We start from the raw sequence: 24,831 nt of genomic DNA on the forward strand, positions 1-24,831 counted from the left end.
AGGAGTATTTACATTTTGAAAGAGAAAGTAAAGATGAAGAATCTGAAGAAAGACTATTTCATGGTGGGATTTTTTGCCCGTGGACTTTTAAAAGCCATCTGCAGTTACCACTGCAGAGAAAAGATGGCTCCCAGAATGCCCCCTAAAGCTAGTAGAGTTCCAGAAGCTAGGCTCTGACTTCTTCCCACTTCCCACTACCACCCTGAACACCCCCCTACCATGAGAACGTCCATCCCCAGGTAAGCACCCCTCCAGTAATAGACCAGACCCTCATCTCTGCATGCAGCACTGGCAGGATGTTCCTGGCACCTGGCAGGGTTGATGCCAGTCCTCTCCTTCAGTTCCCAGGCTTCAGGATCAGTAAAGAAGAAGGTGAGACAGTGTGCTGCTTCTTGGATCATCTTGCCACAAGCATTCAAGGACTTGTGGACAATTGCATACTCCAAACCTCAGGCCACCAAACCATCTGCGGTCCTGGTAGCCAATGGCTCAACCCTGCTAAGTGTGACCTGGGGGCCAGAGAGCTTTGGCTCCAGAGTCTCTCCTGCTCCTCACTGCCCTTCATGACCACTACTACACCCCCCAGCATAGGCACAACCAGGGCTCAGTGAATTCTAAAGAGAGAGACATGTATCATTCGGCAAGAACACACCCCTGCAACAGACCTAGGGCACCCACACACAGCTTGCAGATCCACTGTAGTCAGCATTGTTGGCCAATGCCAAGAATGAGGAGTCTGGAGGCCGAAGATCTGGTTCCCAGACCTTGTTTCACCCCTATTAGCTAAGGGTCCTTAGGCAATTTACTTAACCCATGTGTCAGTTCTCTTGTCTGCAAAATGGGTTGTCATGAGAGATAAAGCAAAGTGGGCATGGGATTCTCTTGAGATTATGAACATGAAATATCTGTAACATATTAAAGTATAATACAGGTATTTCATAGGATACACATTCACTGGCTTGACAAATACTAGCTTACCATCCCACAAACTCCCTAAAGCTCTCAGACTTTTTTTTTTCTTAAAAGATTGTATTTATTTATTCATGAGAGACACAGAGAGAGAGGCAGAGACATAGGCAGAGGGAGAAGCAGGCTCCCTATGGGGAGCCCGATGCGGGACTCTGATCCTAGGACTCTGGGATCGTGACCTGAGCCAAAGGCAGATGCTCAACCACTGAGCCACCCAGGCATCCCCACAGACTTCTTTCAAGTGTTCTGAAGACCCACCATAGACTATGGTACCAGGCGCCACAGCCAGACACATTTACACATGCATACTGTATAAATATAGGTTTTATTAATAATGGGTGAAGTCCCACAAATACAACTGGCATCTCTGGATGATGGGGAAAATCTGTGGCAGGGTAAGAGAAGAAAGAGTGGTATGTGCACAGGAATAAGGGTGGGGTGGGGTGGGGGAGAACCCTGGGGGGCAGGAAAATCAGAAGTGGTGTGAGTCTGGACCTACCACGAAAGCCAGACATGCTCTGTGTCTGTTGCTCTGGTGCCCAGGGGCCAATGTGGCTGATGGGAAGGCAGAGAGGGTATGGAGAGACCCAGATAGGAGTTTGAATGAGCAGCAGGCGGCGGGGCAAGGGGGCAGCGGAGCGAAAATGCCAGCTTGACGCACAAAAGAAGGGCGATGGGGTGGCAGTGGCCGAAGCCAACTTACGCCCGTGCGTGTGCCTGTGTTGGCTCCTGAGCTCCGGGGAGCTACTGCCTGTGCCACCCTTGCTTTGGAGGGGAAGGAAGACTCAGGGATAGACACCTGCAGATCCCAGGACACCCTGGGTGGCACCAGCCTCACCCTTATAGTCAAAGCGGCATCCTCAGAGGGGGTTGGCACTACCCTTTCTGCAGCACCCACCACCGCCACCACCACCACTACCACCACCACCACCACCATGCCACCACTGCTCCTCCTCAGAGCTGTAGGGGACAGTGAGTGTGTGTTGGGGTGAGATTGCCTGTTCGCATGTTATGTGTCTGTAACTGGAGAGGGTAGGGAGTGTTGCAGGACCGAGCAGGAGAAGCAAGAAAGGAGGCTTGGTCTTCTCCTACTCACGCCCCAGAATAAAGTGCATTCTCCAGTTCCAGTGGCAGGTGGGAGAGAAACACAGACATTATTGCAGAGGTGCCACCAGACCCTACCCCCGCCAAAGGGGACAGGGAAGGGGATGGGGCATCGCATGGCCCCAGGCCTCTCCAATCCCCAGGATTGGGAGGGGATGGCCCAGACAGGAAACCCAGCTTCTGTTCCAGCAGATTGTCCAAATCAGCCAGGTCTGGGGGTGGGGAGAAGGTGAGGAGGAGGAAGAGACTTCCAGAGCCTTCCCTGCTCCATTCCAATGTCCAAATGGGACTTCCAGGGGACCCCACCAGGGCCCAGCCCTGGAACCCGAACCTTAGAACAGCCCAGTTTACAAACACTTGTGTGGTAGGGACCCCCCAGAGGGGGCCACTTTGGTCAGTTGTAAATGGGGGCCTGGAGAACCTAGGGCTCCCAGGCAGACAACAGAGGAGGGTGCCGAGGGCAAGAAGGAGGGTGGCAGCCTCCTAGTGGTCTTTGCATGCAGATGTTGGAGAGAGTAGGGAGGAAGCTACAAACTGCATCAACTGGGGAAGACTCCTGGGCATGGCAGGGAGGGCTGGAGCCCCCGTGGCCACAGCCACGGCTGGGAGCACAGTCCAGCAACCAACCCGTGGAGGAGCTGAGAGAGGGGAAAGTGGCTGCACCAGCAACCAGTGCCAAAGTCTATAAGGTTAAAACAGTCCCAGAGGGCTGGGTCTGGGGGCTTCCACTGCGGGGGCTGGGGCGCAGGCCCGGGCAAGCCTCTATCTCTCCGACTTGACCCGGTAACGGAGTACAAGGTATGCCAGCAGCCGCAAGGCCAGGAAGAAGATGCCCAAGACCAGGAAGTCCAGGTAGAGCTTGGCATCCTCCACATCCAGTGCTCGGAGGATACTCTGTGGATTCTGGAAAGGGCAGTGTTCCTCCAAGCAGGTCAGATCTTCTCGATCCATGCCATAGATGGTGAGAATCACACCCTCAAAGCCATACCTGTGCACGCGGGGACATCAGAGCAGGATACAGAGTATAGGGTCACTGTTCCCTGGGCAAACTGCCAGGGCCCAGCTGCAACTCTCTCATCCCTGCGGCCCGGGCTCCTGCAGGGAGGAGCAGGGACAGATGGTGAGGGCAGGGGCACTGACCTGACATAGGAGAGGTAGGAGCTCCACTGCAGGTAAGTGGGGATGGTCTTGAAGCTGACAAAGAAACCGGAGAACAAGAGGACAGGGATGGCGGTAACTGGACCCACAAAGGTGGCCACCTGGAGGGGAGGGAAGGGGACCGTCACAGAAGTGACCGGGACAGACCCAGGACTGGGGAGGCCCACGGTTTCCCCCCGATTTATTCCACTCCTTAGGTCAGCCCCTGCTTCCTCCCACCAGACCCCAGCCCCTCTTAGGATCCCCAGGTGCCAGCCCTCCCACCTGTAGGGAATTGGAGGCAGCTCCAATCAGCAGCCCCAAAGACTGGGCCACCAAGGCTGTGGCCGTGGCCAGGGCTGAGAAGAGCAGAAAGCGACTGGTTTCCGCTGGCTGGCCTGTCATCCAGTACATGATGCTGCAGTACACCACCGGGCACACCACCTGGGGAGTGGGCACAGGTCTGAGCAGGGAATGTGAACCATGGTGGCCCAGAGCCTCCATTCCAACTGGGCAGGAACCCCTAAAAGAGTTCTTCCTAGAGCAGCCATGCTTAGTCCTGTCCCCATGCTCTATGCTGTCCCCCCAGGTTGACACATGTCCTCTTGCTTCTCTACTGGATGACCCTCATTTATCCTCCAGTGTCACCATTTCCATTAGGCCCCTTCTGACCGGTTCAGACATGGTGACATCTCCATATTTGAGCTCCTAAAGTGGACCAGCTTATTTATTCTTTATATTGCTGATGAATTAACTCTATATGTGGACACATCTTGTCCCCCTCAGAGCTACCACCTGCAGGAGGCCAGAATCCAAGCCTGGCATGGGATAGTCATGCAGGCTGTTCCCTATATTAGGGCACCTCATCAGGAGGCCACCAGAGGCCGAGATCCAGCCGTGCTCTTCTCATGAAGCCTTGCACCATGGCATGTGCAGCATCCACCCTGAGGAAGGGGCATCTTTTTCTAATTTGCACACAGCTGCCCTACAGATTACTGGTGGCCCCAGATCTTGGAACAGAGAGCTAGTGGCAATAAAACCAATCCAAACCAGCTATTGTTGGGCATTTTAGTACATGCCAAGCAATATTCTAAGTCCTTTCAGCGTATTAACTCTTGGTTTGTCACAAACAGTTCTGAAGTGGATCCTCGCATCTTTCTACCTTATAGATGGGGATATGGAAGCAGAGAGAGACAGAGCTAACAAGTAGCAGTAAGGCTCTAGCGCCCACTCTAGCTACCCTCCACTGCCGTGGCTCCGATTTACAGAGTCATTCATAGGGTTATTATTTTCATCATTCTCTGGTTGTCATCAGTTGTTCCCTCATGAACATAAGTTCCACAAGCTCAAGATCACCTCTGTCTTATTCATTTGCTGGATCCCGGTGCCTGGCCCAGAGCCTGGTGTGCAGTAAGTACTCCCCACCTATTTGCTAAGTGAGTAGGAAATGAAAGGACAGCAGGTGACAGGGTTGAAGGAGGCAAGCAAGCAAAGGCAGAAGAAGCCAGACAGGAGGGAGGAGGAGGATTACCTGAAAGGGCACATCGGCCATGGTCTTAGCCAGGTAATATGCTTTGAGGCTGTACCAGTAGTTGAGATGCTCCCTCATGAAGACCGCCATCTCTAAGGGGACTGAGGACACGGGCAGGTGAGGCCCAGCTGGCTGACATCCCGGCCCCAACCCTGAGCCCCTCTACCCCCAGCCCCCACCCAGGGCAGCTCAGCTCACAGGTGAGCACAGTTGGCATAAGGGCAGCAAACATGAGGAACAGCATGGAGAAGAAGAGGCAGCCGGTGTTGTTGAAGACCTTGCTGGCATCGTTACCGATGTGCAGGTAAAGGAGACCAATGAGCACGCCGATTACCACGTGGGACACAAAGCGCAGGTGGGTCAGGACCTGAGTGAGGAGAGGGGATGGGCCACAGGCCAGGGATGGGCAGGCCACACTGGGGTAGGAACTCAGAGCTGCCCTCACAGACACATAGACCCACAGAGCCTTGGGAGGCTGCTGGCTGGTGGGAGGGGGACAGGGTGCATTCCCACCCCAGCTGTTGAGGTCCTTCACCCCCCAAAGCCTTCCCCCAACTTGATGCCTCACCGTGTCCCTGAGGATGGACAAGAAGGTCCTCTTGAAGAGGATGCAGAACTGTGTGAGGGTGCTAGTGGCAAAGGTGTGGCTTTCAATGGGATCCACTTCCTGGGGAGAGGACATTGGATCAGGTGAGCCCACCCCACCCACCCACCACACACCCAGCTCAGTGATGGGAAACCTCTTGAGCCCTTCCCCAGGCCAGGGGTCCTCCAGTCCTTTCTGTACTGATGGAAAATTCTCCACCATTGAGTGGTGTGCCTGGAAGCTGGCCTCAGGGTCGTGATTTGGAGTGAAATTCAGAGAGAGAGAGAGACAAGGAGCGAGTAAAAACTTGAGAGGGAGGAGAGAGCCAGGACATTGAGGACACCTGTGGGGGCTAACAGTAGAACAATCACTCCTCTTCTTGTCTTTACTCCATCAAGAAACATTTACCCAAAGGGCATAGTACCTTTACGCCACCAGTGTCACAATCATAATTTAACAACGATCATAATGATGGCAACTACAACCAGCCTTTCTGGCTTTTGAAGCTGGCATCCATCTTGTCGGTTCGGATGAAAGCATGAACACCAGAGGTCATATGGCCCCCAGGCACGGCTGGCCCAACCCCAGGACCTGTAGGAATGGAACCCCACTAGCTTACAAGTGGTGCATCAGCACTGCCCTAAAGATAGCATCACCAGGCAGACCAAATAAAACCTCTAATATAAAGACTAAGGATATGTTTCAGGTTTCAAGTCTCTTGAGATGGAAAAGACCTCTAGGGTTCAGACATAACAAGCACTGGAGCACCTGCTGGCATGACTTTATGGGTCTCTGGTCAATGACATCCACCTTCTTAAGAGACCCTGGCCCCAACCTGTGGCCTCAAAAACTCTCCCTTGCAAGCCACTGGGGAGTTTGAGACTTCTGAGCCCCTCTTCCGAGCTCCCTGTTCTCCTGGGTGGCCCTCTGCCAGTAAATTGCCTATGTCCTTTCACTGCACAGGCCCACTGTCTGTTTTTGTTGACTTGCTACACGAACTCTCCTTTAGTTTGGAGACATTTTCAAGGGTCACAGTATCTCATTTAGGAAAAAGAACCAACACCGAACGAATACCAGCTGTACCAGCGACGGTGCAAAGAGGTTTATGCAATGATCTAGTTAGTCTTCCCCCCACCCTGGGGGGAAGTGTCATCACCTCTGGGCTGGAGATGTCAGCAAGACACATGGGCCATGAGGCAAGGGACAGCATTGGGTTTGCTTACCAGGTGGCACTGTGCACCATACTGAGGACACTTAGTAAGAATTTGCTGAACAAATAAATGAACGAGAATGCCAAAGCTCAGAGGTTGACCAACGTGCCCAAGGTCACGCAGCTGTTAGCAATAGGTCTATTCCAAGTTCTGGGGTCTTCCTAGCACCTAATGGTTGTGATGCCTCTGGAGGACAGTCTCTTTGGCAGGGCCATCATCCATGGTCCCATCTACCCTCCCCTTCCACTTTTCTCTCTCTGTCCTCTCCACCTCTACTCACCTGAGGGCAAGGGGGGCATGGGGTGGGGACTTCGTTCTTCTCAGGGCTGCTCTTCTTCTCAGCCATGGCACAGAGCCCATTCTGTACAGCCCTGAACAGCATGGGGTTCAGGTCTCCATACTCTCCAGAGGCCACTTCGATGACTGGGGGACACAGAGGGGAGTGCTTGGCTAAGATCTATCCTTGGTTCCCAAGGGCGAGCCAGCCCCTCCATGGATGGGGGAAGGCAAGGGACAGTGAGACCTCCCCAGGGAGGCCCAGGTGCATGATCCAATCCCCCAGATTTGGCCCAGCACCGTACCCCAGGCCCCCACTCACTGAAATCAGCCGGGTTGTGGTAGGTGGGGCAGTGCAAGCCAAGCCCCTTCAGGTAGGGGATCAGGTTGGTGACCACGCCCTTGAAGATGCACTGACCTTGACTCAGGATGTAGAGCTGAGGCAGAAAGGGAAGGATGAGGAGAACACAACCAGTGGATGAGGCAGGGCCCCACTAGCACCTCTACTGACACTCTCCACTCTCCCCATGGCAGGCCAGTCCCCTGTGATGCCCAGGCCCCCTCACCTTGTCAAACATCTCAAAGAGCTTGGCACTGGGCTGGTGGATGGTGCAGATGATCGTCCGGCCCCCCTGGGCCAGGGACTTCATGAGGGACACCACTTGGCAACAGGAGGCACTGTCCAGACCACTGTCCAGAGAAAGGCCACCAGGGGGTGAGGTGTGGTGGGCAGAGCCAAGAGAAGGGAGTGTTTGGGGTGGGGCAGCTGCTACAAAGGGGAAGGAGCTGGCAGGAAGGGAGTCACTCTGGCCGTGCCCGATAGCCTGTACATACTAGATGATTTGGGCGTTTGGAGATACCAAGAACCCCAGAGCGCCACTCAGTCTAACAAGCAGACATGGAGTGAGCATCTATTGAATGGCAGACACTGGGATCACAATGATGGCCAACTAAGACACAGACTCTGCTCCAGAGGGAGAGTGAGTGAACACAGATCAGTCAGGACAATGTGGAACAAGCCACAGAAAACACAGGGTGACAAAGAGGGGGGAGATTCAGATCTGTGGCCCAGGGGCTGGAGGGCGGTCGGAGAAGTTTCCTGAGTGCATGTGGAAGAAGGAGGAGCTGAGCCAGCTGACAGCATTAGGGCAGGCGTGGTGGCCAAGGGCATCCCAGACAGGAGACACAACATGTGCAGAGCTTAGAGGCATGAAACACATGGCTGGCCCAGGGAATTATAAGCAATTCAGTGTTATTAGAGCATAAAATACAAGACAGCATGAAGCAAGACGGGAGGCTGGAGAAATAGTTCAGCCCAGGCCCTTGTAAGTCCTCGGACTTTATTCTGAGGGCAAATGGGACTGGCTGTGTGTTTTCAAACCGGGAAGTAGGCATGGCCAGGGAATGAGGAGTCTGGGGCAGACAAGCAGACAAGCAGGCAAGAGCTGATGACGTCCAGAACTTAAGTACTGGCACCAGGGACGGGGGAAGGGCGAATCTGAGAGAAAGGAGGTAGAATCAGCAGGATTGGGTGACTGATTGGCTGCGGGGAAGAGAAGCAGAGGGAGACATCAGTCAAGGAGGACATAGAATTCCTGCCTACGTGAAGGATAGGGCTGCCACGGCAACAGGATTGGCAGGGATGGATGAGGAGTAAGCCCTTCTCTGGGCCCCAGGAGGCTGCTGGGCAGGGACTCTGGCCTCCAGCAGGGGAGCAGATGCAGCCTCCTGCCCCAGCTAAGGGCTGAGGGAGGGGGCTTCCTGGTGGGAGAGGCCAGGGAGAAATACCTGGTGGGCTCGTCAAAGAACATGACGGGTGGGTTGTTGACCAGCTCCAGAGCGATGGCCAGGCGTTTCCTCTGCCCACCAGAGAGCAGGGCTGTCCTCGTGTGGGAGCAGGACATCAGGCCCAGTGCTGTCAGGATCTCTGTCACCTGGCCCAGCACCCCCCCACCCGGCCCAGGTCAGCTTCAGAATCTCTGCTCCTCCCCACCGCCATGCCACCCCAATTTACAGAAGCTTTCCCTTGGGTCTACTTGGCCTCCAGTGTCCCAGCCCCCAACTCAGGACCCCACAACTCCAGAGCACAAAAAGGGCACCTGTCCTGTCCCCCCCGACCCCACCCCAGCTTCCTCTTCCCCACTCACCAGCTCCTTCTTCACCTCCTGCTTCTCACTCAGCTTCAGGTTAGCAGAGACCTGAGGCCCAGAGAGCAGGCAGGTCAGAGATGGGTGGGAGGAGGGCCCTGCCTTGACCCCTCTGCCACTGAGGAGGATGGGGACAGCAGACAGACGCGGGGGCTGGCAGAGGGAGCTGGCCCCCCAGCCCTTACCATCATGGCTTCCAACACCGTGAGGTGCGGCAGCAGCATGTCGTCCTGCATGATATAACAGGACATCTTGCGGAAAGTCCTCAGTTCCCGCGGCCTCCCGTTGACCAGGATCTGCCCCTTCATTCCAGACTCCCTGAGGGAACATTGGTCGCAGATGGAGGTGTCGAGGCCACTTCAGAACACCTTCCATGCTCCCCAGGGGATCCTCCTTTCTGGCTCCTGCCCCATCCCTCACCTCCCCCACCCCCGCCCCTCCCTCACCTGTATCCTGCCAAGATGTTCATGAATGTGGACTTGCCAGCCCCTGAGGGGCCCATGATGCCAATCAGCTCCCGGCGGCAGAATTTACCCGACAGGCACTTGAGGAGGGTCTTATAACCTGCGGTAAGGGAGGAAGGGAAGAACTAAACAGGGTTTCAGGGCACAGAGGCACGCAAAACTCTGAGGAGTGGCCCTGGCTGTTAGTGAACTAGGCAGCCCCCTACTCAGGGAGGTTGGTCAGGATGGAGGAACAAGCTTCCAACTGGCAAGGGTATTCACACCCTCTGCTCCTGTTCCCCGAGAGCTGCCCGCTACTAATGTCAGAGAACCAGAGGTGACCACACCCTTCGGTAGGCCATGAAAGAAACCTCCACACCTCATGGATGGGCATGGAGAGAGATCAAGTCTATCAATGACCCTGCTCCCCTTCTATAAACATAGTCGTCATCCTCACTCCCTCTGGGAAGACTTTGCCAGGCATCAGCCTGAGTGAGCTAGTTAAACGTCCTCTGTGTTCCCCTGGCACTTTGCATATGCCAGCATGTTTGCTACTTGAGGTCCCTGTCCCTCACCCCTGTCCCCCAGGCTCATAAGTCTGTGAGCTACTTGGGGACAGAGTCTGTGTCTTACTCATCTTTGTCACCTCAGCAGACTGGCATGTACTAGCCGCTCACTGAGTGTTCTGTGAGTGCGTGTTCCCAGCACTTTTGCCTCATTCTGAAAAAGCCTTCTTCTTTGGGCTCTCTTGACCCCCTAGGCTCCCTTCTGCAGCCCCTAATATGGCTCAGTAAAATCTTATGGTTCATCCATTCACTGGGAGGGAGCAGATGCATTAAGAGCACTGATCTGGGGGTACCGGGTGGCTCAGTGGTTGAGCCTCTGCCTTTGGCTCAGGTTGTGATCCAGGGTCCTGGGATCGAGTCCCACATTGGGTTCCCTGCGGGGAGCCTGCTTCTCCCTCTGCCTGTGTCTCTACCTCTTTCTGTCTCTCTCATGAATGAATAAATAAAATCTTAAAAAAAATAAGAGCACTGATTTGGAGTCAGGTGGACCATGGTTCAAATTCTGGTTCCATGGGGACCCCTGGATGGCTCAGTGGTTTAGTGCCTGCCTTCGGCCCAGGGCGTGATCCTAAAGTCCCAGGATCAAGTCCCATGTCAGGCTCCTGCATGAAGCCTGCTTCTCTCTCTGCCTATGTCTCTGCCTCTCTCTCTCTCTCTGTCTCTCTCTCTCTCTCTTTCCCTCATGAATAAATAAATAAAATCTTAAAAAAAAAATTGTGGTTCCACACCTAGCAGCTGTGTGACCTCGGGCAAGTTGCTTAACTTCTCTGAGCTCCAGGTCCCTCATCTGTAAATGAAGATGATAGTATCTATCTCAAAGGGTTATTATAAAGATTCAATGAGATAATATAAGTAAAGTCTATGACACAGCCCTTGGCACACAGAGTATATTTAAAAAGTGACATTTTACTATTAATTCTATTTGACAAATGCTTATTGATATCTACTACATTCCAAGCTCTGTACCAGACACTGGACAAAAACTGAAGAAGACACATTTCCTGCATTCGAGAAAGTCATGGTCTAGGTTTAAAAAAAAAAGATGGAAAACATCTCTGAAGAGAGCAAAAATAAGGATTATAACAGAAGCACAAATTAATGTACGATGAGAATGTAGAAAACAGAATTGAGGGGGGGCAAGGGAAAAATTAGGAATGACTTCATGGGAGAAGTGGCATTTAAGCGAAGTCTTGAAGGCTGAGCACCCTTCAAAAATGGAGAGGAAAGTCAGAGGCTCTCTAATCCTTGGGAGGAAGAGCTCTGCTACATGAGAGCATATATATAACACAAGCCAGGAAGCAGAGGTCAGAGACTACACAGAGTCACTTGGGGAAACAAGGTGGTAGAGAGGAAGGGAGAGGGCATGAGCTGAGCCCTGCCTGCTATGCTTGCAGACCTGCTTCAGTGAGGCAGAAACACCAAGGCCCTACTGGAGATTTGCTCGCTATCACCATTCTCTGACCCCCACAGAGCTCATTTTCCTCTCCCCTCTACCTCTTTAAGCAGAGACAGTGAAGGGATGTGATATTTCACCCTCCCTCCACAGCACCCAGCTGTCCCTCTGGACACATCCATTCAAAAGGAGGCTCAGCTGCTGTCCACTGTGGGGTCCCCCTCACACCAACTGCCTGGGTAGTGCTTTACAATTTACAAACTCATTACTTCCACTGCTGCTATAGCAACATGGATGAGCCAACTGGGACCCAGAGACATCCAGTGACTCACCCAAGGTCATACAGCAAGTTCTTTCCTGGGAGAGAGGGAGTCATAGGTTCCATTGCCCTGCCTCAGGGATTAGCACCATCAATCAGAAAGACGTGTGGTTGTGTACTCCAGCAACCGCCTTTCAGAGCGACTCGCAGGAAGTGATTTCTTTTGCAGGGGAAGAAACAGGCCATGATCAACCTTCCCCTCATTTAATCCCACCCAAGCACCAGACTGAAAACTGATGCCTAATACAAATATCTTACACTTGCATTTTCAAGCATTTTCACAGATAGCGCCTTGGCTAAGCTTCACGACACACCTGCGTGCTGGCGATTCTTATGGCCCCAGTTTACAGATGAAGAAACTGAGTCCAAGAGAGGGTAAGCAGATGGCCCAAGGTCATCTAGCGGACCCGGTGGCTAGGAACCCCGTCTTTGAACACCTGCTCTTCCGCAGCTGCTCATCACGGGAGGGGCCTGCCAGGCCTCCCAGATAAAGACACACCAGAGCCCTAGTCCTGCCTGCATCAGTAACTTTCTCGTGATTTTGTCAACTCACTTAATCTTTGAGGACCTCCGTTTCCTCATCTAGAAAACAAGGATACTAATAACGCCTCCCAAGGCATAATAGGGTTATTGTCAATATTAAGTGGCATATTTAATAATAAGTCATGGGAAAGTGCTTTTGAAAACTAGAAACATCATATATCATTAGAGGAGATGGGTGGCAAGTCCTTACCTGGGCAAGGCGAACACCGCCCTCTCTGCCCGCCCCTCGCTCTTCCTCCCCTCTGCCTACCTTTAATGGCTTTCTGTCCTCCAGACAAGGGGAGAGGGATTCCAGTCAAAAGACAAGTCAAAGAGAGGAGGACAGAGGGCTAAGAAAAGGCAAGAGACAGAAGAGACACCAAAATGGACAGTAGAGAGCATACGGCTAGCAACGTCAAAGGCAGGAAGCACCTGGTCAGGGGTGCCAATCTGGCTGGGGGTGAGGGTGGGGTCGGTGGAAGCAGCTGGTCCATCTAATTACATTTCTTTCTTATCTTCATATCTCCTTAAAACTGAGGAAAAACAGAACTATAGGAATAATGCCCACCTCCTCATTTGCCCAGAGCTGGTCTTAGGGCCAGCAGAGGCTGAGCAGAGGCTGCTCAGGGACAGGGTACCTGGCAGGGGGTCCAGAGGCCTCAGATTCTATTGACTCAGGCTCTGTGACTTTTTGGGTCACTCAAGAGAGTGAGGGTGGGGAATGCAGAGACAGCTCATGCTCAGCCCTGCTCTGAAGCACCCCAAATTTATTTCTTAAATCTCAGAGAACAATGTCCCAGCTCCACCCCTGACCCACACCCAGCTCTGGGAAACAAAACAAAACAAACCCCCTCAGCTTCTCTATTCCCAGCTCCAGCTGCCCAGGGCAGGCAGGGGCAAGGACCCCAGGGGCTGGTGAGGGTTCCAAGGAAGTCAGAGCCCCAGACCTTAACCACTGGCGCTGATGAGAGAAAAGAGGAGGAGATGAGAATGCTGTACCAGGGAAGTTAAGAGATGCAAGAATAATACACAGAGAGCTGGAAAACTTGGCTTCTGGTCCCAGCTCTGCCACTTATTGGCTGTGCAGCACTGGTCAAGTTACTCAACTTTCTGGATCCTCAGTTTCCTTATTAGTAACATGGGGATGTCACCTATCCTGCTAAACCTTCACCCTCCCTGCCTCGGAGGACTTCAGCAAGAATGAAGTAAGATGACAGGAATGAGAACATCTTTTAAAGTGAGCAGTGTTCTATACCTACAAGGATATTGCTAACCACTGAGGAGGGCTGCAATACAGCTCCCGATTTCTCATACCAGGCCACAAAGCCCGGAATTCTACCTAAAACAAAGGCAGACTCCTCAAGGACCACTTAAGGACCAGAGGTTAGAGTGTCATCTTAGAGGAGGAAAGCTTCAATAGCCAGTTGGACCTAGTTTCCCCCAGTGCTCACAGGTGTGTGTGTTGGGGGGGGCAGGAACTGGCCCGGCAACTGTGTGCACAGTCAGTGGTGGGTTGAGATTTCAGCTGCTCCCACAGAGCCCACTGGGGCGGAACTTGGGAGCAGGAGACACCCAGGCCTCCTGCTCTCTAAGAGACTTCTGGGGGCTCCACAGCTCCCCACCTGGCTGCCCCCTTACCCCGTTTGCGCCAGCAGGGCCCCTCCCGCACGGAGTAGGACAGCTCCACGAACTCGATGTCCACCGCGGAGCGCTTGGGGAGGTGGGAGAAGCGCTGGGCTTCGGTGATGTGGTTCTCCACCTTCTTCAGGTGCGTGGTCAGCATCGGGGGCTCCGCCCCGTCCTCCAACGCCACGGCCATGGCCACGGCCCCGGGTCCCAGTCCACAGCCCACGGCCTCCAGCGCCTTCTCCGCCATCACGCCGCCGGCCTGCAGGGAGAGGGCCTGCTCAGTTCGGGGGCAGACCCCCCGCAAGCCCTGGCTCAAAGCTCCCTTGCTTGCCGATGTTCCCCCACCCCCACTCCCCGCCTCCTTCGTAGGGCAGATCGGCTACTCGGAGCACCCCACTTCCCACCGCCAGAGCATCTGCCCTCTCCTGCCCCCCACTCCCCGCGTAGCAGCTCAGTCCCGACCTCTCCTCGGTCCAGGCAGCCCCAGCCCCAGCCCGGCCCCAGCCCGGCCCCTAGAAGCCCTCACCCGCCCCCCCCCCCCACCCGCGGCGGCTCTAATCTCCTTACCCCGCAGGCCAGCAGCCCCTGGGGGCTGGAGGGTTGGGGGGCGGGGAGGAGGGCAGGGGCGGCCGGCCGAGGCTGCCCGCTAGGAGGGCCGGGAGCCGGGTGCGCGCTGGCTGACCCGGGGAAGGCGAAGGAAGAGGAGGCTGCGGGCCTCCCGCCGCATCTCCCGCTGCATCCCCCTCCCCATCCCCGGGCGCGCCGCCGGCCCGCCCCTCCCGCCCGCGCCCCTGCGCCCGCGCGCCCCGGGCTCTCCCCAAAGGCGGGCGCACCACCCCGGCTCAAGACCCCCCTCCCCCGCCGCCGCGCCCCCCGGGGCTCCCCTCCCCAGCTCCCGGCTGCCCAGCTCCCCAGCTCCCGCAGCCTAGTCACCTTGACGCGCCCCGGGCCGGTGCGGACCGGGAAGCTTGGCGCTGCCGCCGGCCGGGGATGAAGACTCCGGGCTCCTCACCTGCCTCCGGCTGCGGCACCCGCGGCCCGGCTCCCGGTCCCGGCGGCGCGGGCCGGGGCGGGGCCGGGGCGGGGCGGGAGCCTGGGGAGGGCCCGGGCCGCAGGTCCGCGGAGAGCTGACGGGGGGGGGCGGGGGGGCGAGGGGCGCGCCCCGCCGGGGCTGCGCACGGCCGGTTCCCGGAGCCGGTCCCGGGCGCCGCGTCCTCCCGAGCCTCCCGGCCGCTGCGCTCCGCTCCCAGCTACTGCTCGCCGGCCCCGCTGTTCTTAAAGGGCCCGCACCGCCCCGCAGCCGGCGGGGGGCGAGCAGGGCGAGGGGGACAGCGGAGCCCGCGACACGGCAGCAGGTGTGAACCCAGGACTGGGGAAGGGGGGGCGGCGGCGAAGGACCGACGTGGAGACAGTGGGGAAAGGAGAGCCGAAGTCGCTCAGTGGGGACAGGTCCGTGGATTACAAACTAGACAAGGTGGTGTGCGTATAGGGTGGGGGTGGGCACTGGGGTGCAGGTGCCATCACTCTCAACGGGCTGTGAAGCTGTTAGATGTCTGCACCATTCCCCCACCAATTTCCCTCAGTTCTGGCCCTTGAGCTCGGGCTTCCTCCAGGGATTCCCCAAACCAGATAAAAAGCTCTGAAAGCTAGAGTCTTGGGATATCCTGCTCCCCTTTCCCCAGGCCATTCCCGGCTTTCCCTAACTAGTTAAGAAGGGAAGGAGGGTGGACACTTTGGGAGAGCTTGCAAGCAGCTCCAAGGTTCAGTGGTACTTAGAACTCAGCCTGCTCCGCTACAGAAATCTTTATGTCCCCAGGCAAATTCAGGCCTTTAGGACAGGCACGCATCTGATGCTGGAGGCGCATCTGTACCAGGGCATGAACCCAGCTCACAGACACCGCCTTTGACATCTTCTAGTACACTCGTCATTCCCTCCTTCAGCTCACGAGCCTTCAAATGCAGGTCCCGAAAACACTCCGGGGCTTTCCCCTGCTTTGCTCCTTTCTCATGTTCTCATGCCCCCGCCCTCCCGCCTGCCCCAGCCCCAGTCTTGTAGGGGTAAGTAGGTTAGCCAGTTGAGACACGTGGCCTGAGCTTTTAAGTTCCCACCTGTCACAGAGCACAGACAGATGGGAGGGGAGGCTGCTGGTGCCACTGTCACCTCCTTACTGCAGCAGTCCAGAGGTTACTAGCAGTCAAGCCTCTCCCCTGCTCATCAGCCCCTCCTCCAGCCTCTCCACAGCCCTGAGGCTGGCGACCCCTGCAGGACATCTCCACACTTCACCCTGCCTCTGTAAGGTTTAGTGGATTTGGGATCCAGCCCTCCCTAACTTCCCTCATCCCACGCCCCCACATTCACCACTGTTCCTCAAGATGAATGTTCTCACTCTGGTCTAGTCACCTAGACACGCCTGGAGATGGAGATGGACCCCTTCATTTTCCAATGCTATAGTATAGACTCCCCATCCCAAATGGTTGCATTTACAGAGCAATCACTGCAGACCTGGCATTGCCTAATTTAATTCTCACAATATCCTTATGAGCCAAGTGTTACAACTTCTCTTTAGAAATAAAGAAACAGAGGCATAAGGAAGGTGATTAAGCAATGTGCCCAAAAGGGCGCTTCTAGTCTGCAGCAGAGCAGGGCTTGAATTCTGAGGTCTTTGCTTTTCCCCACCTCACCCTGGGGCCTTTCAGAGCCCTATTTCCAAATGGACTGTCTCCCTCCATTTTCTGACAGGCTCTTCCATTCTTCCAACATAACCACCACATCTTAATGACGCTCCTCCCCTTTCCCTGGCATACAACTTGCGGATCCTCAGGAAAGTTTCCTGCCCTTTCTTAGAAACACCATGTCCCCTTTTCCGGACAGGCTTCACCAGTTCCAGAGACCAACATTTCTAAGTCTTCAACTAGCTTTCTATACCGTGGGATTCACACCCCACACCCCAGAGCAGTGATCCTTCCTCTTTGGCCGTGAGTTAAGCCTCATTTGGGGGCATGTCAAAAGACGTCTAGATAATACTCCAAGCCAGTTAGTCCTGATCTCTAAGGTGGGATTCAAATGTTAGTGTTTTTATTTTATTTTTTTTATGTTAGTGTTTTTAAAAGCTCCACAGTAGGGATGCCTGGGTGGCTCAGCGGTTAAGCGTCTGCCTTTAGCTCAAGGTGTGATCCCGGGATCTAGGATCAAGTCCCGCATCCTGCTCCCTGTGAGGAGCCTGCTTCTCCCTCTGCCTGCCTGTGTGTGTGTGTGTGCACGCGCGTCTCATGAATGTATAAATAAAATCTTTTAATAAAATAAAAAAATAAAAACTAAAATAAAATAAAAGCTCCGCAGTTGACCCCTCTGGTAGAAGTCAAGATTCACTACCCTATATGAACTTTCCACTCCCTGGGTTGGAATACCCACCAGATACCCATGAAAGTCCACTCTCTTCCCTCGACCAGGCCTTCCCATGCTCTAGAATGCCCTCTCCCCATTCTGTTAGCACATCTTCCATGACCTTAATCTGGAGTTGGAGATCTGCATTCTGACCTTGATGCTTTTACTCATGCTGTGTTCTTAAGCAAATTTCCCCACCTCTCTGAGCCTCGTCCATGAACGAAAGATGACAAAAATCCTGCTGATCAGCCTCGAAAAGTTTTTATGAGGTTCAAGGGTCCAAGGGCTTGATGCCTATTCTCAAGAATAGATTACACATCCTTACTCTCCAGGTGAGACTTACCATGATTTATTTTATTTCCACTAGAAGAATCTCCCACTCCCTTGGACAGGAAACTACATTTATTGAGTGCCTATCATGTGCTAGGTGCCTAGCATAGAGATATGATCTCTGAGTAAAGAGCTAGGTCTGTATCTTTCTCCCCTGAATTCCCAGAACGTGGACACAGAAAATACACTCAATAGATATCAGCTGACTGATGGACAGTCTAAGCAGTCCTCATGACGACTCCATGAGGTCAGTACTAGCCTCCCATGTTTCAGATAAGGAAACTGATGCTCAGAAATGTTAAATACAAGCATGACTTCACACAGTTAATGTAATGGCTCCAGGGATCCAAATCAAGACTTAGTAATTCTAAACCATGACTTTATCTACTATGCCAATCTTCCTCATACTCTAATATTCCACTTTCCCATTTTTTAAAGTAGATCCATCTCTATCCCTATGAATAGACCTCTTCTTGTTCTCAGATATAAAACTTTTCCATTGGGCAGCCCCAGTGGCTCAGCGGTTTAGTGCCGCCTTCAGCCCAGGGTATGATCCTGGAGACCCGGGGTCAAGTCCCACGTCAGGCTCCCTGCATGGAGCGTGCTTCTCCCTCTGCCTGTCTCTCTCTCTCTCTCTCTCTCTCTCTCTCGTAAATAAATAAATAAATAAATAAATAAATAAATAAATAAATAAATAAAATTTTTTAAAAAACCTTTCCATCCTTCTAGAGGCCCACTAGGACAGACCCTCCTCATTCTGGGAGATACTCCCATCACATATCCCCCATATCAGACCTTTGATTCCCTTGAACACACACACCTACATCTCTAATTCCTAGAAGAGATCTCATAACTCAAGAGTGGTGGCTCTCAAACTTCAGAACGTATCAGAATCATCTGGAGGGCTTGTTAAAACAAATCGTTAGCTCTACTCCTAGAGTTTCTGATTCAGTATGTAGGATGGGGCCAGAGAACTTGCATCTCTAATAAATCCCTAGGTGATGCTGATGCTGCTAGTCTGGGGATCACACTTTGAGAACCATTGCTCAAGAGAACCGTCATCCCTCAATCGAGAGACCCAGAACCGCCCCCCCCACCCATCTCCTACCATGGACTTTCTTTCCCTCAGATGGACTACCTTCCCCCTTCCCCAAATAGTCCTCCTCCGTTCTCTGGGATTGATCTTTTCCTTTCTCTGGGACCTCCTCAATTCCCACCTTCCCAAGATAGAGCCTCCACCCTGTGCAGATTCCTAGACCCAGACAGTTAAGGGTTGATGCTAATTGGCTTATAAGAAGCAAGGCAGAAACAGTAAATTCCTGTCTCAGCTTAGTGCCAGGAGTTAATCTAGCAGACAGGCTGCTCTGGGCAGGGATTTGTGGGAGAAGTAGTTGGTAAGGAGCTTGGTGGACCTATGGAAAAAGGAGGGTAGCAGTGTCCTATGGGATCAGGGAAGGAACTGGACAGGAACTCTGGAACCACCTCAGTTCTGCTTCCAACGCCTCAGACCTCTCATCCACGGTGCCTCCCTTGCCCACCACACTAGTATCTCATCTTGGAAAGAATGATTTTAAAGTGTATTTGTCAAAAGAAGGACCCTCTGCTGGCCACTGGGGGAAACACAGCCCAGAAGTGGGAATGAGGGGGCCATGAGGAGGGAGGCGGATGGAGCACCCCAAGCCCAAGGCAGGCAGTGAAGATGGGCATAGGCGTGAGTCCAGGCAGCGAAGGGGTACCTACTAGGCAGACACCCTGCTGTTGTTTTAAAATTATTCTTTTAAAACTATAAAAATACAACATACATAACAAAATCAAGCAACATTGAAGGTCATTTTAAAAGTGTAATACGGGGATGCCTGGGTGGCTCAGTTGGTTGAGGGCCTGCCTCTGGGTCAGGTCATGATCCCAGGGTCCTGCGATGGAGCCTCTGCATCGAACTCTTTGCTCGGTGGAGAGCCTGCTTCTCTCTCTGTCTGCCGCTCCCGCTGCTTGTGCTCTCTCGCTCTCTCTCTGACAAATAAATAAACATATAATATGTAGCTCTCCATCTCTCTCTTGCTATATAGTGCCTGCCATTTCCTTTTGTTATGAAGAAAATTAAGTGATCTTCAAAGTTGCAAAATGTCAAGGTTGTCTACCTAAGAGTCTTTTCCCTTCGGATCCCTCTCATTCCCCCCATCACCCCCCATCCCAACTTGTCTCCTTCCTTCCTAGAACTTGAGCTCCCTCCACCCCCCTGGCTGTGTCCTCTGCACAGAACCAGCCTCAGAGCAGATAGACGCCTGCAAGTGTTTCTGTGGGGTCATTCCCCTCGTGAGACAGGGCCCACTCCACTGGAGCGGGGGTAGAAACCCCTCTGCGGGTAAGCGTGGACTCTTCCACAGTAGTGACTTCTCTCCACTCAGCAGCCTCCTTCTTTTAGACACACCATGGACTCTGAATAGCTCCGTTAAAAAATGATCCCTTTCCGGGGCCCCTGGGTGGCACAGTCAGCTAAGCAGCCCACTCTTGACTTCGGCTCAGGTCATGATCTCAGAGTCCTGGGATCAAGTCCCTCATTGGGCTTTGTGCTGAGTGAGGAGCCTGCTTGGGATTCTCTCTCTCTCCCTCTCCCTCTGCAGCCCCCCTTCTCTAAAAAAAAAAAAAAAAAAAAAAGGTCCCCTTTCTGATCATAAGCTTTCCCTTCTGCTCTCTAATCTTCAGAAGTCTTATTGAAACCTCTAATGCTTTGTGGTTTTGGGGAGAGGTGCTGTTTTTTGTTTTTAAATAAGCTCGATGTCCAGCATAGGGCTTCAACTCATGACCCCAAGATCAAGAGTCACACGTTCCACCAGCTGAGCCAGCCAGATGCCCTGGAACCTCTAGTGCTTTGATTCTAACCACTACCTTCTGGTGTCCCAGGGCCTCCCTGTCCAGTCTGCTCCAGCTGCTTTAATTACCCTGCTCCTAGGGGATGCCTGAGTGCCTCAGTGGTTGAGTGTCTGCCTTCAGCTCGGGGCGTGATCCCAGGCTCCTGGGATTGAGTCCTGCATCGGGCTCTCCATAGGGAGTCTGCTTCTCCCTCTGTCTATGTCTCTGCCTCTCTCTGTGTCTCGAATGAATGAATGAATGAATGAATGAATGAATAAATAAATAAATAAATAAATAAATAAATAAATAAAATCTTTTTAAAAATTACTCTGCTTCTTGGCTGACGCAATCCACATCCCAGCCGTGGGTCAACCCCACAGTCCGTCTTCTGTGTTTGCTCCAGGGGTGCCGGTGTCTGCAAAAAAGGGTCTGTAGTGAAGTTGCCGCTGCCTTATCTTGGTCTTCACCCTCAGCTGCGTCATCAGGGGATCTGTCTCACTCCTACATCTATTAATGGCAATTCTAAAACTTGACAATTCTTATAAATCCCAAAACTTTAATTCCCATTTTCTCAAGGAAATAGAGACAACCGGATGTGGAGGCCCTCTCACCCCTCCCAGCCAAACCTCCTCCCAGGAGGAGCGGAGTCAGAAAGGAGCGGAGTCTCCAGTCCTTTCCCCACTGTCATCTATCTGCTTGTCCTCTGTATTCCTTGCCCAGCCAAGAAGGGAAAATTTTCACAATCCCCGTCAACCTTCCCTCTCAGCCTCAACCCCTATTATCCAACACGAAATGGGTCTGCTCCTTTATTCCCAAAGTGCACCGTGGGGTTCCTGGTCTTGAGCAAAACCCATTCATTCATTTACCATTCCTTATACCTGTACTGATAGGTCCTAATCTTACAGAAGTGACTATTCCCCATGACCATTCCTCTCTCTCTCTCCTCATTTTGGGGAATCATTTGTCTTCTATACTCACTCAGTCCTTCTATGTTCTTTCTGAGATTGCAGATTTGCCCCAGGTAAGAGAAAAGCAGCATTAGCTTCCACACTCCTGGGCCACTGGTCTTCTCTCCACGCACTCTCTTTTTTTTTTTTTAAGATTTTATTTATTTATTAGAGAGAGAGAGAGAGGCAGAGGGAGAAGCAGGCTCCATGCAGGGAGCCTAACAGTGGGACTTGATCCCCTGTCTCCAGGATCACACCCTGGGCTGAAGGGGGCGCTAAACCTCTAAGCCACCGGGGTTGCCCTCTCCATACATTCCTTGAGGAAGAGTAAGACAGATTGTCTCCTTAATCTTCAGGGACCATGATGAAACCCTAAGACAATCAAATTAGTATGGTCCTCCTCCTCCCTCCAAAGTTCTGTTCTCACCCACCTACCTACTCATCTCTGATATCCTTCCACAAGCCTCTGGCTACTTAGATTCAATAACCTCTGACCCTGGATCCAGTGCTTTCTATGCCTGCTGAGCCACAAATACCCAGTCCTGGAGAACTGGAATCACACCATAGCAGGCCATAATCTCTTCTGCTGTCCCCATGATCCAGAGCATGGAATTTCAAGGAAGGAAGGAAAAGAAGGAAGGAAGGAAGAAGGGAAGGAGGGAGGGAGGAAGGAAGATTGAGACCAAAATTTGATCATTAATATATACAACTGACCCTTGAACATGAGTTTGAATTATGCAGGTCCAACTATAAATGGATTTTTTCAATAAATACAGAACAGTACCGTAAATATTTTTCTCTTTTTTAAAGATTTCTTTATCATTCATGAGAGACACAGAGAGGCAGAGACAGGCAGAAGGAGAAGTAGGATCCTTGCAGAAAGCCTGATGTGGGACTTGATCCCAGATTCCAGGATCACGCCCTGAGCGGAAGGCAGACAGATGCTCAACCGCTGAGCCACCCAGGCGTCCCAAATGTATTTTCTCTTATGATTTTCTTAAAACATTTTTTTCTAGGTTACTTTACTGTAGGAATACACAATATATAATACATGACATACAAAACATGTTAATTGACTGCTTCTGTTCTTGGTGAAGTTTCTGGTCACCAGTTAAGTTTTAGTGGAGTCAAAAGTGACACATGAATTTCCAATTCCATGGGGGAGGAGGCCGGTGCCCCTACCCCGACATTGTTCAAAGGTCAACTGTATATTTTGAAAGAAACTATAATCAGTTGGATGTCCTTATATATGCTTCATGGATCAATATTTTCTTTTTGAACTGTATACGGAAAATGGGGCACCACCATGTTTTCAAGGTTTGGAACCTTTATTTATTCATTTTTAAGTATTTTATTTATTTGAGAGAGTGAGAAAGAGCACAAGCAGGGAGGAGAGGAAGAAGCAGGCTCACTGCTCAGCAGGAAAGCCGATACAGGGCTCAGTCCCAGGACCCTAGGATCATGATGTAAACCCAAGGCAGACACTCAACCGACCAGCCAGGTGCCCCAAGGCTTGGAGTCTTTAAAGTCTTCATCTGGTCTTAGGAGATAGGTCTCTAATGACTTGCTTTTGGGGTCTGTCTTTGGCCCTGTTCTATTCAACTTTTTAACCCACCTCTTGAGGATGGGTATCAATCAAAATTTTAATAAGGACAAACAGGAGGGCCTGCTGTAAAGCCCAAGGTAACAGGTACATACGTCTGAAGTGAAGGGGCATGACTCGGGCAATAACAAAATATGTAAAGACAGGGGTTCTAGGGGGCAGTGGCTTCACATAAATTGAGAGCATGATGTAACCACCAAAACACAGGCCTAAAAGAGGCAGGAGTGGAGAGGGCCCTAAGTTATAGGGCAAGAGAAGATAGAGAAGAAACTCAGGGTCCTTAGCCCAAAGAAGCCTCAGCTGTCTTCAACTAGTGGAAGACATGCTGGGAGAAGCATATTATGCTTGTTTAGTGGAGGACAGGGTGTAGGTGGCAAAATCAGCACAGGATCCTGGAGGGGTGAGCCTGGAAACCCAGTGACTTTGCTGATGCTTTTTTTTTTTTTTTTAAGATTTATTTATTTATTCATGAGAGACACAGAGAGAGAGAGAGAGAGAGAGAGAGAGAGAGAGAGGGGTGGAGGGAGAAGCAGGCTCCATGCAGGAAGCCAGCTGTGGGACTCGATCCTGGAACTCCAGGATCACGCCCCAAGCCAAAGGCAGACGCTCAACCGCTGAGCCACCCAGGCATCCCTGCTGATGCAGTTTCAATCCACATTTCTGCTCTCCTCCACACTGCTTCTCCCCATAGAGCCAATGTCAATATCTACATGGACACAGCCTTAAAGCCCTCCTTTATTTCTTGCCTGGATTCTCGCAGCAGCCCCCTAACTTCTCTGCTTGCAGTCTCTCACTTTTCCAACATGTATGCCCAATCACTAGCAGCATCACCATCACAAACCTGACATGGTCCTTCAGGGAGGCCTGGCCTGCCTGCCCGGTCTCGTCTCTCCCCATGGCTACTGCCCTCTATGCTGCAGACCATGACATACTCCTTCAGCTTTACAGACCTTCTACCTAGAGTGACCTGTCCACACCTTGGTACACAGTAGCTCTAACCACTTCCCAGATGAAGCCTTTCCTGATCCCTCGCCCACATAATACTGTCTCCTCCTATTTCGAGCCTCAATGAACCCTGCTAGGCTTCTCACTCTGCTCCTTTAGATCTTGCCTTGCCTCAGTAGCACGTCTCTTCAGGGCAGGTCCTGGGTTTTACTCATCTTTGTATCTTTAGTACCTGCCAAAGTGCCTGGACTATACAGGAGGAACTCAGTAAATGGATGATGGAATTAATGAAGAGATTTTTCTTTCCTGAACTCTTCCTGCAATAGGCACAGTTTTTGTGACAAGAATTCAACTCAGTCCTTTCTGCTCAACTAGGACCCGAGGTACATACTTGACCTCTCCAGAGTGGCAGCGACCCTAAGAATGGACACATTCCATTCTTAGCTAAGAAGTGGCTAGATGGGGCAAAAGAAATGGTTATCTCAGAGGGTTTCAACTTCTTTGAGAATCTAGTAAAGAACAGGCCCTTTTCTGGGAAAATGTACAGACACACTATTTCCTAACCTGGTACCTAAACAAAGAGTACCTGCCACTCCCTAGGGCCTCATAATCCACCTTCTCTGCCCCCTCCCCGCTCCCAGGCTTCCCTCCCAGTCCCACAGGTAAAGAACCCCTACCCCAGAGGCACCGGAAATCTACCCAGGACTCAGAGGGTACGGCTGTGGCCAGGTGCGCTGCCTTCCTGACGAGCCCCACTCATGCATTCTGAAGTGCTACTTCTGCCCACCCATGGCCCTCTGTGGACGTGGCAGATGCTCTGAGAAGAAATGGACAAGTTTCACCAAGGGGGTGAGGGGAGGGGAACAAGAGGGTAGTTAAAAAAGAAAAAAACCCTCACTCAAAGGAGAACAAGCCCGACTATTCAGCTCCTCTCTGGG

General features: G+C 52.5%; 1 protein-coding gene across 4 annotated transcripts; it reads right to left on the minus strand.

The window, feature by feature from the left end:
- Positions 1-1,275: 1,275 nt before the first annotated feature.
- ABCG4 (ATP binding cassette subfamily G member 4) lies at positions 1,276-14,898 on the minus strand. 4 transcript variants are annotated; one of them, XM_025465266.3, is made up of 15 exons: positions 14,767-14,898; positions 13,843-14,092; positions 9,408-9,525; positions 9,147-9,279; positions 8,962-9,012; positions 8,603-8,748; positions 7,381-7,504; positions 7,137-7,251; positions 6,819-6,961; positions 5,310-5,408; positions 4,940-5,108; positions 4,742-4,842; positions 3,496-3,654; positions 3,214-3,332; positions 1,276-3,061 (listed from the first exon to the last, which is right to left on the minus strand). In XM_025465266.3, the coding sequence occupies exons 2-15, from the start codon at positions 14,078-14,080 to the stop codon at positions 2,836-2,838; spliced, it is 1,941 nt and encodes a 646-aa protein (XP_025321051.1). In that variant the 5' UTR covers positions 14,081-14,092; positions 14,767-14,898; the 3' UTR covers positions 1,276-2,835. The 4 variants fall into 4 exon arrangements, with proteins under 4 accessions (XP_025321051.1, XP_048965842.1, XP_048965841.1 ...); XM_049109885.1 differs by having other exon boundaries at positions 14,846-14,862; XM_049109884.1 differs by lacking the exon at positions 14,767-14,898 and adding an exon at positions 14,401-14,421.
- Between the last annotated feature and the right edge of the window lie 9,933 nt (positions 14,899-24,831).

The sequence above is a fragment of the Canis lupus genome, chromosome 5, assembly GCF_003254725.2.
Source record: "Canis lupus dingo isolate Sandy chromosome 5, ASM325472v2, whole genome shotgun sequence".
Lineage (NCBI taxonomy): Eukaryota > Metazoa > Chordata > Mammalia > Carnivora > Canidae > Canis > Canis lupus.

Excerpts from the sequence above, each read along its gene's own strand:
- ABCG4 (XM_025465266.3), bottom strand. The coding sequence starts at position 14,080 with ATGGCGGAGAAGGCGCTGGAGGCCGTGGGCTGTGGACTGGGACCCGGG. Across the intron at positions 9,526-13,842 it reads GCCCTGCTGGCGCAAACGGG|GTTATAAGACCCTCCTCAAG; the intron begins GTAAGGGGGCAG and ends CCCTTACCGCAG. Across the intron at positions 6,962-7,136 it reads CCACAACCCGGCTGATTTCA|TCATCGAAGTGGCCTCTGGA; the intron begins GTGAGTGGGGGC and ends TGTGTCCCCCAG.